The following is a 20,593-nucleotide window of genomic DNA, read 5'->3' as shown; positions in this document are numbered from 1 at the left end:
CACGCTCTCTAGTGGGGTAATATGGTACTACACGCTCGCTAGTGGGGTAATATGGTACTAAGAGGTCTCTAGTGGGGTAATATGGTACTACACGCTCTCTAGTGGGGTAATATGGTACCATAAGCTCCTTAAGATATGATGGTGCATCACCAGTTAAGGCTTTGTAGGTAAGGAGAAAGATTTTAAATATGATTCTTGATCTTACGGGAAGCCAGTGCAGAGCAGCTAGTACATGAGTAATGTGATCTCTATTCCTAGTTTTCGTTAGTACCTACCAACCCATAAACTAGCTACACATCCTCAACCTATAAACTAGTGAACAGTGTACCAGTGTCAGACCTTAACCACCTACATTGATGACCGTTCTCCAACCCAAACAGCAACCAGTTATCAATCCCATCAGATACTACTACTCCCGAACAAACCGAGTCCATTTCCTGCTACACGCATGAAGGAACTGCGCCACAAAGACCCAAAGGTCCGGACGAGCCCCAAAGACCGGACGAGCCCTCAAAGACCCAAAGACCAGACGAACCCCCAAAGACCGGACGAGCCCCCAAAGACTGAACGAGCCCTCAAAGATCAGACGAGCCCCAAAGACCCAAAGACCAGACGAGCCCCCAAAGACCGGACGAGCCCCCAAAGACCAGACGAGCCCCCAAACACCAGACGAGCCCCCAAAGACTGAACGAGCCCTCAAAGATCAGACGAGCCCCCAAAGACCCAAAGACCGGACGAGCCCCCAAAGACCAGATGAGCCCCCAAAGACTGAACGAGCCCTCAAAGATCAGACGAGCCCCCAAAGACCAGACGAGCCCCCAAAGACCAGACGAGCCCCCAAAGACTGAACGAGCCCCCAAAGACTGAACGAGCCCCCAAAGACTGAACGAGCCCCCAAAGACCGAACGAGCCCCAAAGACCAGACGAGCCCCCAAAGACCAGACGAGCCCCCAAAGACTGAACGAGCCCCCAAAGACTGAACGAGCCCCCAAAGACTGAACGAGCCCTCAAAGATCAGACGAGCCCCCAAAGACCAGACGAGCCCCCAAAGACCGAACGAGCCCCAAAGACCGGACGAGCCCCCAAAGACCAGACGAGCCCCCAAAGACCAGACGAGCCCCCAAAGACCAGACGAGCCCCCAAAGACTGAACGAGCCCTCAAAGATCAGACGAGCCCCAAAGACCAAAAGACCAGACGAGCCCCCAAAGACCAGACGAGCCCCCAAAGACCAGACGAGCCCTTGAAGACCAGACGAGCCCCCAAAGACCAGACGAGCCCTTGAAGACCAGACGAGCCCCCAAAGACCAAAAGACCAGACGAGCCCCCAAAGACCAAAAGACCGGACGAGCCCCCAAAGACCGGACGAGCCCCCAAAGACCGGACGAGCCCCCAAAGACCAGACGAGCCCCCAAAGACTGAACGAGCCCCCAAAGACTGAACGAGCCCTCAAAGATCAGACGAGCCCCCAAAGACCAGACGAGCCCCCAAAGACTGAACGAGCCCCCAAAGACTGAACGAGCCCCCAAAGACTGAACGAGCCCTCAAAGATCAGACGAGCCCCCAAAGACCAGACGAGCCCCCAAAGACCAAAAGACCAGACGAGCCCCCAAAGACCAAAAGACCGGACGAGCCCCCAAAGACCGGACGAGCCCCCAAAGACCCAAAGACCAGACGAGCCCCCAAAGACCAGACGAGCCCCCAAAGACCAGACGAGCCCTTGAAGACCAGACGAGCCCCCAAAGACCAGACGAGCCCTTGAAGACCAGACGAGCCCCCAAAGACCAAAAGACCAGACGAGCCCCCAAAGACCAAAAGACCGGACGAGCCCCCAAAGACCGGACGAGCCCCCAAAGACCCAAAGACCAGACGAGCCCCCAAAGACCGGACGAGCCCCCAAAGACCAGACGAGCCCCCAAAGACCGGACGAGCCCCCAAAGACCGGACGAGCCCCCAAAGACCAGATGAGCCCCCAAAGACCGGACGAGCCCCCAAAGACCGGACGAGCCCCCAAAGACCGGACGAGCCCCCAAAGATCGGACGAGCCCCCAAAGACCGGACGAGCCCCCAAAGACCGGACGAGCCCAATTGGTTCGCTCATGGGCCGACGCTTCATGGAGCTTCATTTGCTCTACTGCACCACCAAGTGGACCATAAATGTAAAACAGGCAGAGTGATCATAACGACACCATGGCTTTGGTGTGTGAAGCTTTGAATTGAATGAATGATGTTTGTGACACCAATACATCAATTAACTTATTAATATTGTGTCTGTCTTCATGATATAATGGCGGGGTCAAAAATGAAATAGGAAACAAATTGAGAATAGTGTTGTGATGTGACTGTGGGTCAGTGGTTAGCATACCTGTCTAAGTCAGGATCGGTGGATCGAGCCCTGGCTCCTCTAGTCCATGTTGATGTGTCCATTTCATTCATTTTCATAAGAGTTTTTCCACAGTGCTGGGCTTTTTGAGACTATTTCGCCTGCTTTCTAAAATACCCTTTCACAGGCACACATGAAGCTGTACAGAGAGGAAAGAAATCCATTGAGTTTCTCTGCCCCTTATGTTTCAAATCGCACGGCAAACCCAATAAGCATTATACTTCATGGTCCCATTAAACAGCTTTCTGATTGCGGTGAAAATGTTCCTGAAACACCAACAAATATGAAGCAGAATATTGTGAGATAAAAACATATTGAGTGCTGATGAATACAGAATATAAGAAACTCCACTGATATTAGCCCCGGTGACTTGTTTCTCAGATAATAAATCATAGAAGAGCTTTGTCTTGAAGCCAATGAGGAGCTGAGGTACAGATAAAAACAGAACAGACATTTATTGTGCCAGAATCTACTGTACATATTCAAAAACATATGTGGTGTACCATGTCGTCCTTAGATACTGAATACAGCAGCATAGTGAATCATATAAAAGGCTAAATGGAATGCTTTGCTCAGTAATACTGATTTGTACCATATAAGGAGAGGAATGCAGTCTCATGAGCGTCCACCAGGAGGTAAACATCACCGCTAAGTACCAAGGTCCCTGTGACCGTCCGCCTGCACAGGAAGTCCTCAACCCGCCCAGGAAGTCCTCAACCTGCGCAGGTGTAGCCGTCTCCGGTCACGCCGTGCTCTTGGTGGGCAGCTCCGTGCTGTTGTGCCGCGTCTTCCTTGATGTGCCGTCGTCTCGCGGCCGCGCCCGCTGCAGGTTGGACATGGCGGCGGTGCGCTCGATGTCGATGAGGGCGTAGAGCTCGGTGCGGCGTGTCGGGGTGGTGGGCGGCAGCGGGGAGGTGGGCGTGCGAGGCGTGTGCGGGTTGCTGCCATCGGAGGCGCCCTTGTTCCCCGCGCTGTGGTCCATCTCCACCTCGATGTAGTTGAGGGTTTTGGGCGGCTCCGCGTGCCCCGGCGGTGCCGGCCGGCGGAAGTCAAAGTTGAAGACGCTGGGTCCCTCGGTGCGGCGCCGGGCAGTGTCGGGCCGGTGGGCGCTGAGCGGAGCGGTCACGTTCTCGGTGTTGACGTAGTTGTGCGAGGCCTCGTGGCTCGGGGACAGCGGGTGGGAGTAGGCAGGGTGTAGCAGGCTGTGGGGCGCATGCTGGCCGTAGCCGTTGAGCGCCGGCGTCTTCAGGCCACTCTCCTCCTCCTCCGAGCTCGGCTTCCTCGCCTCCCACACCGGCGGCAGCGCCGGCAGGTTCTCGTAGTCCAGCAGGGCGGTGCGCCGCTGGGCCGAGTTGTTGACGTTCTGCAGGTCGGGAGTGAGGGGGGGCGGGCGACGGCGAGGAGCCGAGGAGGGGTTGGGGGCGGAGCCGTTCGAGAGAGGGGCCGCCGATTCGGCCTCGACGGGGGCCTCCGGGTGCCCGTTAGTCTCTGGAGGCTCCTCGGCCTCCTTGGCCTCCTGCTGCCTCTTCTCCATCAGCTGCCTCTGGACCGGGGTCGGCCCCAGCACGAAGCGCACCCCCTGAGGCTCCAGCAGCACCTGGGGCTCCGGCTGGGGGGGCGGGTCCGGCGGCTCGGTTCGGACCCTCGGAGGAGGTGGGGGGGTCGGAGGACTAGGAGACCGCGGGGAAGTGGGGCTCTCCAGAGGGGTGGTGACCGTCAGAGGGCTGGGCCGGTCCTCCAGGAGCCCCGTGGTGTTCACATAGGTGTGGACCTGAGAGAAGGACCACAGCCGGGTCATTACGAGATCACAACATCATCATCAGATCATGATTAGTACGAGGAAGAAGAACTCTCACTTCATCAGCCAGCAGCAGAGGGTGGGTGGACTCTTCTCCCACGGAGGGCAGACGGGTGCTGGCCACAGACGGGTGCCGGGTGGAGGGGTGAGATGGGGCCTCGCCCACAGACGGGATCCGGGTCACACCGTTAGGTACCGTGGGCACAGAGTAGCCCAGAGCTGAGAGACAGAGACAGAGACAGACACACACACACACACACACACACACACACACACACACACACACACACACACACACACACACACACACACACACACACACACACACACACAGGGTGTGTGAGCAGGGGTGTCAAACTCATTCTGGTCTGGGGGCCGCATACAACTTAATCGGATCTCAAGGGGGCCAGACCAGTAAACTCATTCCAAAATTACATAGAACTAACAATAAGTTCACTTTTTTCTTTGTATTAGTGCAAAGAAGAAGAAGTAAATTATAAAAATCTTTATATGCAATGAATTGTCCTTTTACTAAATATATTATGAACAACCTAAGAGTTTTTAAGAAAAGTATGTGCAATTTCAACAACACTTTCAGCCAGTTATTTAAGTGCATTATGCACAAAAACTCATCACAGTGATTGTACAATGTTGCTAAACATTTATTGGCAGTTTTGTGGAAGCTAAAACACTGTCCTGCATGTTAAAATACATCAAAATTTATAAATAATTTAAAATACTTTTCCACATCTGGGAAGCAATTCTGAACACACGAACTGACTCCACACATTTGAAATGTGGCAGCTGTTTTAAACAGACATTTGATAAAGTAAATGTGTCCCCTTCCTTGTTGATGCATAACATGTATACATGTAAAAAACATACAACATACATAACATATATGGCATGCATAAGAAATATTTTTTTACTCAACAAAATTCTTCTGTTGTAAATCTGTTGCTGACTTTCACAGCAATTACAACAGCAAATATTCACAGCTGTTTTTATTGAAACATTTTTATAGTGCAATGTTGACAGGAGCATTCCATAAGATTTAGTCTTGCTCAGTATTTGCCCCTGAAACTTGGCATCTTTTAGCCTGCACAAGTGCATTAATATCAGGCATCATGTCCTGAGTAGCAGCCACTTTCAGAATCTCATTTAAGTGCTTATGTGTGCGCTTTGAGCGCAGCTTCGTTTTATTAATGTTCATTACTGAGAAAACCTGCTCACAAAGGTAGGTAGTCCCAAACATGGACAACATTTTTGCAGCCAGTGCTGTCAATTTAGGATAGCCTGGTTGTAGATACTTGTAAAATGTGTCCAAGCCCACAGAAGCAAATGTGTCCTTCAATTCTACATCACACTGCAGATCAATGATTTCCAGTTGCATGTCAACGGGCACATCAGAAGCTCTGGCTGTGAATGGTGAGCGAAAAACTGCCAATTCTGTCTCGAGTTCGCTAAAGACCTGAAATCGTTTCTCAAACTCCCTCAGCAACCCTGAACTCTTGTCTTTGTACTGTTTCACGTCAGGATTACCGCTTGCTGCGCACACATCTCTAAGACAGGGAAAATGAGCAGGGTCACCGCTTGCCATCTGCGTCTCCCATAACTGGAGCTTTAACTTGAATGCACATATGCTGTCATAATACTGTGTTACAATTTTTTTGCGTCCTTGCAACATTTTGTTCAGATTATTCAGTGCTCTGTAATATCAACCATAAATGCAAGGTCCTGCAGCCAAAGTGGGCACTGTAATTCCTTAACAGGTTTTCCTTTTTTCTCCATGAATTGTCCGATTTCCCCACGTAGATCGTAGAAGCGCTTCAGCACAGCACCTCTGCTTAACCGTCTTACTTCAGTGTGGTGTGGCAGACCGTGGGTGATGCTACAGTCACTGAGAAGGCTGTCAAACTGACGATGATTGAGACCTCTGGCTCGGATGAAATGAACAGTTCGGACAACCACTTCCATGACGTGATCCATTTTTAACGCCTTGCAACATAACGCCTCCTGATGCAAAATGCAATGAAATGTCCAAAACTCACCCCCTCCATTTGCGGCTTGTACTTTCTCTCTGAACTTTGTCACAAAGCCTGCCTTTTCCCCGATCATTGACGGCGCACCATCAGCAGCCAGGCTTACGGCGCGGGACCAGTCCGCCCCGACTCCGTCCAGCGCTCCAACGACGGAGCGGAAAATGTCCTCGGCTGTTGTGGTGTCGCTCATAGGAACCAACTCGAGAAACTCCTCTGTGACGGTCAAAGTTTCGTCAACTCCACGAATGAATATGGCCATAATATCAGTACTCTCATCAATTGCAACAGAAAATGCCAGAAATTAATCCAATTTGCGTTTTAGTTGGCTGTCCAAATCTGCTGATAGTTCCGAAATCCTGTCTGCCACGGTATTTCTCGTCAAGCTAATATTGGCAAAAGCTTGTCGCTTCTCAGGACGCACAATTTCGGCAGCCTTCAGCATACAGTTTTTGACGAACTCCCCCTCACAGTATGGCTTTGAGGCTAATGCTATTTGGCTAGCAATTACGTAGCTGGCTTTCACCGCAGCATCACTGACCTCTCGGCTCCGGGTGAAAACAGATTGCTGTTTCCTCAGACCGCCAACAATTCATTTACCTTTTGTTTTCTCAGTTCTCCTTGCAAGCTGTTGTATTTTTCACCATGCTGAGTTTCATAGTGGCGCCGAATATTGTATTCCTTAAGCACCGAAACTTGCTGCATGCACACCAGGTACACGGGTTTCCCATTCACCTCCGTAAACATATAGGAAGAGGTCCATTTTTCTTGAAAAATCCGACACTGTGTCCACTTTTCTCTTTTTTGACAAAGACATTTCACTGAGGAGGGTGCCAGGGTCAACAGAAAAAGCGGGTAAAGCGATAAAACTGACTAAAACACAGCGCCTCTAGCGGACAATATAGGAACTGCAGATTTTAAAGAAAATTAAGTTTATTCTTATTTTTTTTCAATAATTCTATAATGTATGCCGCGGGCCAGACTGAACCACCTGGCGGGCCGGTTCTGGCCCACGGGCTGTACGTTTGACACCCCTGATTTAGAGTTATTGGAGCCGCTCCTGAAGACACTGAATGTTCCATAGATTAATCACTGAGTATTCTCAGTAAAGTTACATAATTTGAGTCTTTTTGAAACTACTTCTCAGTTGTTGGACTTTTTTATTTCATGTGTGTGTGCGTGTGCAGTGTTTCTCCTCCTATTATATCAGGGGGCGCGCAGTGTTTCCCCTACAATTATATCAGGGGGCGCAGTGTTTCCCCTACTATTATATCAGGGGGTGCGCAGTGTTTCCCCTACTATTATATCAGGGGGTGCGCAGTGTTCCCCCTACAATTATATCAGGGGGTGCGCAGTGTTTCCCCTACTATTATATCAGGGGGTGCGCAGTGTTTCCCCTACAATTATATCAGGGGGCACAGTGTTTCCCCTACTATTATATCAGGGGGCAGAGTGTTTCCCCTACTATTATATCAGGGGGCAGAGTGTTTCCCCTACTATTATATCAGGGGGCAGAGTGTTTCCTCTACTATTATATCAGGGGGCAGAGTGTTTCCCCTACTATTATATCAGGGGGCAGAGTGTTTCCCCTACTATTATATCAGGGGGCAGAGTGTTTCCTCTACTATTATATCAGGGGGCAGAGTGTTTCCCCTACTATTATATCAGGGGGCAGAGTGTTTCCCCTACTATTATATCAGGGGGCAGAGTGTTTCCTCTACTCTTATATCAGGGGGCACAGTGTTTCCCCTACTATTATATCAGGGGGCAGAGTGTTTCCCCTACTATTATATCAGGGGGCAGAGTGTTTCCTCTACTATTATATCAGGGGGCAGAGTGTTTCCCCTACTATTATATCAGGGGGCAGAGTGTTTCCCCTACTATTATATCAGGGGGCAGAGTGTTTCCTCTACAATTATATCAGGGGGCAGAGTGTTTCCCCTACTATTATATCAGGGGGCAGAGTGTTTCCCCTACTATTATATCAGGGGGCACAGTGTTTCCCCTACTATTATATCAGGGGGCGCCCAGCACCAGATCACAACAGAAGTCATGTAAGGTTCTCTTTCCTGTAGAACTGGTCTACACCTTGTTGAGAGCCGTATCAAATCTACAACCCCGTTTATAAAGAAGTGTAGAGAGAGCAGCTCACTGCAGCCTCTAATACTAATACAACCTGGTGCTCCCATCTCAGTCATTCTGTTTTGCAAAAAAATAATTAGCTTATTGTTTTCTACAATTGCTTTTTTTTTTTTTTAGGTCTGATGGAGCGATCTGGTTTACTTGAAAGTGATTGTAATTGTTTTTATTCAATTTATAAAAGCACAGATGGAGTCACAACATGATGTTATTTGCAGAACACTGGAAAACCACTGCTTTAAGTGAAGCTGTAAACCTAGGGGAAACGTGTGTGTGTACCTGCTGGTGTGTGTGTCTGCTGCTGTGGCTCCACCGCCTCCTCCACCACACTGATGCTGTGGCTGTGCATCACCTCCTGCAGCATGTTGAAGATCTCTTCAGCTCGACAACACTTGAAGGCAAAAATACCTGAAATGATAAAAACACTCATCAAACACCCTACAGAGGAAACTCATCCCCACACACACACACACACACACACACACACACACACACACACACACACCTTGGCCCGTCTGGCAGCGCCGGCCGCTCTCGAAGGAGAACAGGTTGGAGTCGTAACCATAGCGCCGTAAGCACAGGTAAGGCCACCTGACGTCGTCACGGCGATGGGTGTGGAGGACGAGTTCAGCATCCGTCAACTCCATCACACCTGAACCCAGTTCATTACCATCGTCATCCACGTTGATCACCTGGAGTAAACAACAACAAGACAGTCAGAAAGGAACACAACAACAACAAGACAGTCAGAAAGGAAAACAACAACAACCAGACAGTCAGAGACAGGAACACAACAACAACAAGACAGTCAGAGACAGGAACACAACAACAACAAGACAGTCAGAGACAGGAACACAACAACAACAAGACAGTCAGAGACAGGAACACAACAACAACAAGACAGTCAGAGACAGGAACACAACAACAACAAGACAGTCAGACAGGAACACAACAACAACAAGACAGTCAGACAGGAACACAACAACAACAAGACAGTCAGAAACAGGAACACAACAACAACAAGACAGTCAGAGACAGGAACACAACAACAACAAGACAGTCAGAGACAGGAACAACAACAAGACAGTCAGAGATAGGAACACAACAACAAGACAGTCAGAGACAGGAACAACAACAAGACAGTCAGAGACAGGAACAAAACAACAAGACAGTCAGAGACAGGAACAAAACAACAACAAGACAGTCAGAGACAGGAACAACAACAAGACAGTCAGAGACAGGAACACAACAACAAGACAGTCAGAGACAGGAACACAACAAGACAGTCGGAGACAGGAACAACAACAAGACAGCCAGAGACAGGAACACAACAACAACAAGACAGTCAGAGACAGGAACACAACAACAACAAGACAGTCAGAGACAGGAACAACAACAAGACAGTCGGAGACAGGAACACAACAACAACAAGACAGTCAGAGACAGGAACACAACAACAACAAGACAGTCAGAGACAGGAACACAACAAGACAGCCAGAGACAGGAACACAACAACAACAAGACAGTCAGAGACAGGAACACAACAACAACAAGACAGTCAGAGACAGGAACACAACAACAACAAGACAGTCAGAGACAGGAACACAACAACAACAAGACAGTCAGAGACAGGAACACAACAACAACAAGACAGTCAGAGACAGGAACAACAACAAGACAGTCGGAGACAGGAACACAACAACAACAAGACAGTCGGAGACAGGAACACAACAACAAGACAGTCAGAGACAGGAACACAACAACAACAACAAGACAGTCAGAGACAGGAACACAACAACAACAACAAGACAGTCAGAAAGGAAAACAACAACAACCAGACAGTCAGAGACAGGAACACAACAACAACAAGACAGCCAGAGACAGGAACACAACAACAACAACAACAAGACAGCCAGAGACAGGAACACAACAACAAGACAGTCAGAGACAGGAACAACAACAAGACAGTCAGAGATAGGAACACAACAACAAGACAGTCAGAGACAGGAACAACAACAAGACAGTCAGAGACAGGAACACAACAACAAGACAGTCAGAGACAGGAACACAACAACAACAAGACAGTCAGAGACAGGAACACAACAACAAGACAGTCAGAGACAGGAACACAACAACAACAAGACAGTCAGAGACAGGAACACAACAACAAGACAGTCAGAGACAGGAACACAACAACAAGACAGTCAGAGACAGGAACACAACAACAAGACAGTCAGAGACAGGAACACAACAACAAGACAGTCAGAGACAGGAACACAACAACAAGACAGTCAGAGACAGGAACAACAACAAGACAGTCAGAGACAGGAACACAACAACAACAAGACAGCCAGAGACAGGAACAGAACAACAACAAGACAGCCAGAGACAGGAACACAACAACAAGACAGCCAGAGACAGGAACACAACAACAACAAGACAGTCAGAGACAGGAACACAACAACAAGACAGCCAGAGACAGGAACAAAACAACAACAACAAGACAGCCAGAGACAGGAACACAACAACAACAAGACAGCCAGAGACAGGAACACAACAACAAGACAGCCAGAGACAGGAACACAACAACAACAACAAGACAGTCAGAGACAGGAACACAACAACAACAACAAGACAGTCAGAGACAGGAACACAACAACAACAAGACAGCCAGAGACAGGAACACAACAACAACAAGACAGACAGAGACAGGAACACAACAACAACAAGACAGTCAGAGACAGGAACACAACAACAACAAGACAGCCAGAGACAGGAACACAACAACAACAAGACAGTCAGAGACAGGAACACAACAACAAGACAGTCAGAGACAGGAACACAACAACAAGACAGTCAGAGACAGGAACACAACAACAAGACAGTCAGAGACAGGAACACAACAACAACAAGACAGACAGAGACAGGAACACAACAACAAGACAGTCAGAGACAGGAACACAACAACAACAAGACAGCCAGAGACAGGAACACAACAACAACAAGACAGCCAGAGACAGGAACACAACAACAACAAGACAGCCAGAGACAGGAACACAACAACAACAAGACAGTCAGAGACAGGAACACAACAACAAGACAGTCAGAGACAGGAACACAACAACAAGACAGTCAGAGACAGGAACACAACAACAAGACAGTCAGAGACAGGCACACAACAACAAGACAGTCAGAGACAGGAACACAACAACAAGACAGTCAGAGACAGGAACACAACAACAAGACAGTCAGAGACAGGAACAACAACAAGACAGTCAGAGACAGGAACACAACAACAACAAGACAGCCAGAGACAGGAACAGAACAACAACAAGACAGTCAGAGACAGGAACAGAACAACAACAAGACAGCCAGAGACAGGAACAGAACAACAACAAGACAGCCAGAGACAGGAACACAACAGCAACAACAACAACAAGACAGCCAGAGACAGGAACACAACAACAAGACAGTCAGAGACAGGAACAACAACAAGACAGTCAGAGATAGGAACACAACAACAAGACAGTCAGAGACAGGAACAACAACAAGACAGTCAGAGACAGGAACACAACAACAAGACAGTCAGAGATAGGAACACAACAACAAGACAGTCAGAGACAGGAACAACAACAAGACAGTCAGAGACAGGAACACAACAACAAGACAGTCAGAGACAGGAACACAACAACAACAAGACAGTCAGAGACAGGAACACAACAACAAGACAGTCAGAGACAGGAACACAACAACAAGACAGTCAGAGACAGGAACACAACAACAAGACAGTCAGAGACAGGAACACAACAACAAGACAGTCAGAGACAGGAACACAACAACAAGACAGTCAGAGACAGGAACAACAACAAGACAGTCAGAGACAGGAACACAACAACAACAAGACAGCCAGAGACAGGAACAGAACAACAACAAGACAGCCAGAGACAGGAACACAACAACAAGACAGCCAGAGACAGGAACACAACAACAACAAGACAGTCAGAGACAGGAACACAACAACAAGACAGCCAGAGACAGGAACAAAACAACAACAACAAGACAGTCAGAGACAGGAACACAACAACAAGACAGCCAGAGACAGGAACACAACAACAACAACAAGAAGACAGTCAGAGACAGGAACACAACAACAACAACAAGACAGCCAGAGACAGGAACACAACAACAACAAGACAGACAGAGACAGGAACACAACAACAAGACAGTCAGAGACAGGAACACAACAACAACAAGACAGTCAGAGACAGGAACACAACAACAACAAGACAGCCAGAGACAGGAACACAACAACAACAAGACAGCCAGAGACAGGAACACAACAACAACAAGACAGTCAGAGACAGGAACACAACAACAAGACAGTCAGAGACAGGAACACAACAACAAGACAGTCAGAGACAGGAACACAACAACAAGACAGTCAGAGACAGGGACACAACAACAAGACAGTCAGAGACAGGAACACAACAACAAGACAGTCAGAGACAGGAACACAACAACAAGACAGTCAGAGACAGGAACACAACAACAACAAGACAGTCAGAGATAGGAACACAACAACAAGACAGTCAGAGACAGGAACACAACAACAACAAGACAGTCAGAGACAGGAACACAACAACAAGACAGTCAGAGACAGGAACACAACAACAACAAGACAGTCAGAGACAGGAACACAACAACAAGACAGTCAGAGACAGGAACACAACAACAAGACAGTCAGAGACAGGAACACAACAACAAGACAGTCAGAGACAGGAACACAACAACAAGACAGTCAGAGACAGGAACACAACAACAAGACAGTCAGAGACAGGAACAACAACAAGACAGTCAGAGACAGGAACACAACAACAACAAGACAGCCAGAGACAGGAACAGAACAACAACAAGACAGCCAGAGACAGGAACACAACAACAAGACAGCCAGAGACAGGAACACAACAACAACAAGACAGTCAGAGACAGGAACACAACAACAAGACAGCCAGAGACAGGAACAAAACAACAACAAGACAGTCAGAGACAGGAACACAACAACAAGACAGTCAGAGACAGGAACACAACAACAACAAGACAGTCAGAGACAGGAACACAACAACAAGACAGCCAGAGACAGGAACAAAACAACAACAACAAGACAGTCAGAGACAGGAACACAACAACAAGACAGCCAGAGACAGGAACACAACAACAACAACAAGACAGTCAGAGACAGGAACACAACAACAACAACAAGACAGTCAGAGACAGGAACACAACAACAACAAGACAGCCAGAGACAGGAACACAACAACAACAAGACAGCCAGAGACAGGAACAAAACAACAAGACAGTCAGAGACAGGAACACAACAACAAGACAGCCAGAGACAGGAACACAACAACAAGACAGTCAGAGACAGGAACACAACAACAACAAGACAGCCAGAGACAGGAACACAACAACAAGACAGCCAGAGACAGGAACACAACAACAACAACAAGACAGTCAGAGACAGGAACACAACAACAACAACAAGACAGTCAGAGACAGGAACACAACAACAACAACAAGACAGTCAGAGACAGGAACACAACAACAACAACAAGACAGTCAGAGACAGGAACAAAACAACAACAACAAGACAGTCAGAGACAGGAACACAACAACAAGACAGCCAGAGACAGGAACACAACAACAAGACAGTCAGAGACAGGAACACAACAACAACAAGACAGCCAGAGACAGGAACACAACAACAAGACAGCCAGAGACAGGAACACAACAACAACAACAAGACAGTCAGAGACAGGAACACAAGAACAACAACAAGACAGCCAGAGACAGGAACACAACAACAACAAGACAGCCAGAGACAGGAACACAACAACAACAAGACAGCCAGAGACAGGAACAAAACAACAACAACAAGACAGTCAGAGACAGGAACACAACAACAAGACAGCCAGAGACAGGAACACAACAACAAGACAGCCAGAGACAGGAACACAACAACAACAACAAGACAGCCAGAGACAGGAACACAACAACAACAAGACAGTCAGAGACAGGAACACAACAACAAGACAGCCAGAGACAGGAACACAACAACAACAAGACAGCCAGAGACAGGAACACAACAACAACAAGACAGTCAGAGACAGGAACACAACAACAACAAGACAGCCAGAGACAGGAACACAACAACAAGACAGCCAGAGACAGGAACACAACAACAACAACAAGACAGCCAGAGACAGGAACACAACAACAACAAGACAGTCAGAGACAGGAACACAACAACAACAAGACAGCCAGAGACAGGAACACAACAACAACAAGACAGTCAGAGACAGGAACACAACAACAAGACAGCCAGAGACAGGAACACAACAACAACAAGACAGCCAGAGACAGGAACACAACAACAACAAGACAGTCAGAGACAGGAACACAACAACAAGACAGCCAGAGACAGGAACACAACAACAACAACAAGACAGCCAGAGACAGGAACACAACAACAACAAGACAGTCAGAGACAGGAACACAACAACAAGACAGCCAGAGACAGGAACAAAACAACAACAACAAGACAGTCAGAGACAGGAACACAACAACAAGACAGCCAGAGACAGGAACGCAACAACAACAACAACAACAAGACAGCCAGAGACAGGAACACAACAACAAGACAGCCAGAGACAGGAACGCAACAACAACAACGACAACAACAAGACAGCCAGAGACAGGAACACAACAACAAGACAGCCAGAGACAGGAACACAACAACAACAACAAGACAGTCAGAGACAGGAACACAACAACAACAACAAGACAGTCAGAGACAGGAACACAACAACAACAAGACAGTCAAAGACAGGAACACAACAACAACAACAAGACAGTCAGAGACAGGAACACAACAACAACAACAAGACAGTCAGAGACAGGAACACAACAACAACAACAAGACAGTCAGAGACAGGAACACAACAACAACAACAAGACAGCCAGAGACAGGAACACAACAACAAGACAGCCAGAGACAGGAACACAACAACAAGACAGCCAGAGACAGGAACACAACAACAACAACAAGACAGCCAGAGACAGGAACACAACAACAACAACAAGACAGTCAGAGACAGGAACACAACAACAACAACAACAAGACAGTCAGAGACAGGAACACAACAACAACAAGACAGTCAGAGACAGGAACACAACAACAAGACAGTCAGAGACAGGAACACAACAACAACAAGACAGTCAGAGACAGGAACACAACAACAAGACAGCCAGAGACAGGAACAACAACAACAACAACAACAAGACAGTCAGAGACAGGAACACAACAACAAGACAGCCAGAGACAGGAACACAACAACAACAAGACAGTCAGAGACAGGAACACAACAACAAGACAGCCAGAGACAGGAACAACAACAACAACAAGACAGTCAGAGACAGGAACACAACAACAAGACAGCCAGAGACAGGAACAACAACAACAACAAGACAGTCAGAGACAGGAACACAACAACAAGACAGCCAGAGACAGGAACACAACAACAACAACAACAACAAGACAGCCAGAGACAGGAACACAACAACAAGACAGTCAGAGACAGGAACACAACAACAAGACAGTCAGAGACAGGAACACAACAACAACAAGACAGTCAGAGACAGGAACACAACAACAAGACAGCCAGAGACAGGAACAAAACAACAACAACAACAACAAGACAGTCAGAGACAGGAACACAACAACAAGACAGCCAGAGACAGGAACACAACAACAACAACAAGACAGCCAGAGACAGGAACACAACAACAAGACAGCCAGAGACAGGAACACAACAACAACAACAACAAGACAGCCAGAGACAGGAACACAACAACAACACAGTCAGAGACAGGAACACAACAACAACAACAACAACAACAAGACAGCCAGAGACAGGAACACAACAACAACACAGTCAGAGACAGGAACAAAACAACAACAACAACAACAAGACAGCCAGAGACAGGAACACAACAACAAGACAGCCAGAGACAGGAACACAACAACAAGACAGCCAGAGACAGGAACACAACAACAAGACAGCCAGAGACAGGAACACAACAACAAGACAGCCAGAGACAGGAACACAACAACAACACAGTCAGAGACAGGAACACAACAACAAGACAGTCAGAGACAGGAACAACAACAAGACAGTCAGAGACAGGAACACAACAACAACAAGACAGCCAGAGACAGGAACACAACAACAAGACAGTCAGAGACAGGAACACAACAACAACAAGACAGTCAGAGACAGGAACACAACAACAAGACAGCCAGAGACAGGAACAAAACAACAACAACAACAAGACAGTCAGAGACAGGAACACAACAACAAGACAGCCAGAGACAGGAACACAACAACAACAACAACAAGACAGTCAGAGACAGGAACACAACAACAACAAGACAGTCAGAGACAGGAACACAACAACAACAAGACAGTCAGAGACAGGAACACAACAACAAGACAGCCAGAGACAGGAACACAACAACAAGACAGTCAGAGACAGGAACACAACAACAACAAGACAGTCAGAGACAGGAACACAACAACAACAAGACAGTCAGAGACAGGAACACAACAACAAGACAGTCAGAGACAGGAACAACAACAACAACAAGACAGTCAGAGACAGGAACAACAACAAGACAGTCAGAGACAGGAACACAACAACAAGACAGCCAGAGACAGGAACACAACAACAAGACAGCCAGAGACAGGAACACAACAACAAGACAGCCAGAGACAGGAACAGAACAACAACAAGACAGCCAGAGACAGGAACACAACAACAAGACAGTCAGAGACAGGAACACAACAACAAGACAGCCAGAGACAGGAACACAACAACAAGACAGCCAGAGACAGGAACAAAACAACAAGACAGTCAGAGACAGGAACACAACAACAAGACAGTCAGAGACAGGAACACAACAACAAGACAGCCAGAGACAGGAACAAAACAACAAGACAGTCAGAGACAGGAACAAAACAACAAGACAGTCAGAGACAGGAACACAACAACAACAAGACAGCCAGAGACAGGAACACAACAACAACAAGACAGCCAGAGACAGGAACACAACAACAAGACAGTCAGAGACAGGAACACAACAACAAGACAGTCAGAGACAGGAACACAACAACAAGACAGTCAGAGACAGGAACACAACAACAAGACAGTCAGAGACAGGAACAACAACAAGACAGTCAGAGACAGGAACAACAACAACAACAAGACAGTCAGAGACAGGAACAACAACAAGACAGCCAGAGACAGGAACAACAACAACAACAACAAGACAGTCAGAGACAGGAACAACAACAAGACAGTCAGAGACAGGAACACAACAACAAGACAGTCAGAGACAGGAACAACAACAAGACAGTCAGAGACAGGAACAGAACAACAACAAGACAGCCAGAGACAGGAACACAACAACAAGACAGCCAGAGACAGGAACAAAACAACAACAACAAGACAGTCAGAGACAGGAACAGAACAACAACAAGACAGCCAGAGACAGGAACACAACAACAAGACAGTCAGAGACAGGAACACAACAACAACAACAACAAGACAGTCAGAGACAGGAACACAACAACAACAACAAGACAGTCAGAGACAGGAACACAACAACAACAAGACAGTCAGAGACAGGAACACAACAACAAGACAGCCAGAGACAGGAACAAAACAACAACAACAAGACAGCCAGAGACAGGAACACAACAACAAGACAGCCAGAGACAGGAACAAAACAACAACAACAAGACAGTCAGAGACAGGAACACAACAACAAGACAGCCAGAGACAGGAACGCAACAACAACAACAACAAGACAGCCAGAGACAGGAACACAACAACAAGACAGTCAGAGACAGGAACACAACAACAACAACAAGACAGTCAGAGACAGGAACACAACAACAACAACAAGACAGTCAGAGACAGGAACACAACAACAACAACAAGACAGTCAGAGACAGGAACACAACAACAACAAGACAGTCAGAGACAGGAACACAACAACAACAAGACAGTCAGAGACAGGAACACAACAACAAGACAGTCAGAGACAGGAACACAACAACAACAAGACAGCCAGAGACAGGAACACAACAACAAGACAGTCAGAGACAGGAACAAAACAACAACAACAACAAGACAGTCAGAGACAGGAACACAACAACAAGACAGTCAGAGACAGGAACAAAACAACAACAACAACAAGACAGTCAGAGACAGGAACACAACAACAAGACAGTCAGAGACAGGAACACAACAACAAGACAGTCAGAGACAGGAACACAACAACAACAAGACAGTCAGAGACAGGAACACAACAACAAGACAGTCAGAGACAGGAACAACAACAACAACAACAACAAGACAGTCAGAGACAGGAACACAACAACAAGACAGTCAGAGACAGGAACACAACAACAAGACAGTCAGAGACAGGAACACAACAACAAGACAGTCAGAGACAGGAACACAACAACAAGACAGTCAGAGACAGGAACAAAACAACAACAACAACAAGACAGTCAGAGACAGGAACACAACAACAAGACAGTCAGAGACAGGAACACAAACATCTCCAGACGTCACAGCGTGGTCTAGGTCTAACCCTCCAGGTCTCTGCAGGTGTCCTGACTGACTGATGGAGACAAACTCACCTTGAATTTACTGTGATGATTATCTGGAACTGAGTCTTTCTGTGGACAGCTTAAGCAGCTACCCATGGCTTCTTCAGAGCACCATCTGATGTCTGCAACAGAGGCACACACACACAGCCTTAGAGGGACACCACACACACACACACACACAGCCTTAGAGAGACACCACACACAAACACACACACACACAGCCTTAGAGGGACACCACACATACACACACACACACACAGCCTTAGAGGGACACCACACATACACACACACACACACACACACACACACAGCCTTAGAGGTACACCACACATACACACACACACACACACAGCCTTAGAGGGACACCACACACACACACAGCCTTAGAGGGACACCACACACACACAGCCTTAGAGGGACACCACACACACACACACAGCCTTAGAGGGACACCACACACACACAGCCTTAGAGGGACACCCCACACACACACAGCCTTAGAGGGACACCACACACACACACAGCCTTAGAGGGACACCACACACACACAGCCTTAGAGGGACACCACACACACACACAGCCTTAGAGGGACACCACACACACACACACAGCCTTAGAGGGACACCACACACACACAGCCTTAGAGGGACACCACACACACACACAGCCTTAGAGGGACACCACACACACACACAGCCTTAGAGGGACACCACACACACACACACAGCCTTAGAGGGACACCACACACACACAGCCTTAGAGGGACACCAGCTGGACCTCGGGTCAAGGTCCTGGGAGGTACTCACCTAGATCCGGCCTCCAGTAGCCCTGGTTCCATCCTGCCAGCCCGGGGGCCTCTCATGCTGCGCTGGCTTTGAGAACATGAACAGCAGCTCTGCAGACACACACAGGGAGGACAGTCAGGGTGAGGTGAGGGTGAGGTGAAGGTCAGGGTGAGGTGAGGGTGACCCCCAGGGAGGACAGTCAGGGTGAGGGTGAGGTGAGGTGAGGGTGAGGGTGAGGACAGTCAGGGTGAGGGTGAGGTCAGGGTGAGGTGAGGGTGACCCACAGGGAGGACAGTCAGGGTGAGGGTGAGGTGAGGGTGAGGTGAAGGTCAGGGTGAGGTGAGGGTGACCCACAGGGAGGACAGTCAGGGTGAGGTGAGGGTGAGGTCAGGGTGAGGACAGGGTGAAGTGAGGGTGAGGTGAAGGTCAGAGTGAGGTGAAGGTCAGGGTGAGGTGAGGGTGAGGTGAGGGTGAGGTGAAGGTCAGGGTGAGGTGAGGGTGAGGTGAGGGTGAGGTGAAGGTCAGGTTGAGGTGAGGGTGAGGTGAGGGTGAGGTGAAGGTCAGGGTGAGGTCAGGGTGAGGTGAGGGTGAGGTGAAGGTCAGGTTGAGGTGAGGGTGACCCACAGGGAGGACAGTCAGGGTGAGGGTGAGGTGAGGGTGAGGTGAGGGTCAGGGTGAGGACAGGGTGAAGTGAGGGTGAGGTGAAGGTCAGGGT

The 20,593-nt window shown here is 48.1% G+C and overlaps 1 protein-coding gene across 1 annotated transcript; it reads right to left on the bottom strand.

Moving 5' to 3' along the window:
• Window positions 1–2,882: 2,882 nt before the first annotated feature.
• On the bottom strand, window positions 2,883–19,958 carry LOC306740845 (fibroblast growth factor receptor substrate 2-like). Its single transcript, XM_079223081.1, has 6 exons — window positions 19,900–19,958; window positions 19,124–19,215; window positions 8,863–9,049; window positions 8,637–8,765; window positions 4,238–4,398; window positions 2,883–4,152 (listed from the first exon to the last, which is right to left on the bottom strand). The coding sequence occupies exons 2-6, from the start codon at window positions 19,187–19,189 to the stop codon at window positions 3,124–3,126; spliced, it is 1,572 nt and encodes a 523-aa protein (XP_079079207.1). The 5' UTR covers window positions 19,190–19,215; window positions 19,900–19,958; the 3' UTR covers window positions 2,883–3,123.
• Window positions 19,959–20,593: the final 635 nt, after the last annotated feature.

This window comes from Taurulus bubalis (assembly GCF_910589615.1).
Source record: "Taurulus bubalis genome assembly, chromosome: 9".
NCBI lineage: Eukaryota > Metazoa > Chordata > Actinopteri > Perciformes > Cottidae > Taurulus > Taurulus bubalis.
This window is presented reverse-complemented; position numbering and strand designations above follow the sequence as displayed.

Excerpts from the sequence above, each read along its gene's own strand:
- LOC306740845 (XM_079223081.1), bottom strand. The coding sequence starts at position 19,189 with ATGGGTAGCTGCTTAAGCTGTCCACAGAAAGACTCAGTTCCAGATAAT. Across the intron at positions 9,050-19,123 it reads ATCATCACAGTAAATTCAAG|GTGATCAACGTGGATGACGA; the intron begins GTGAGTTTGTCT and ends TGTTTACTCCAG. Across the intron at positions 8,766-8,862 it reads GCGCTGCCAGACGGGCCAAG|GTATTTTTGCCTTCAAGTGT; the intron begins GTGTGTGTGTGT and ends TTATCATTTCAG.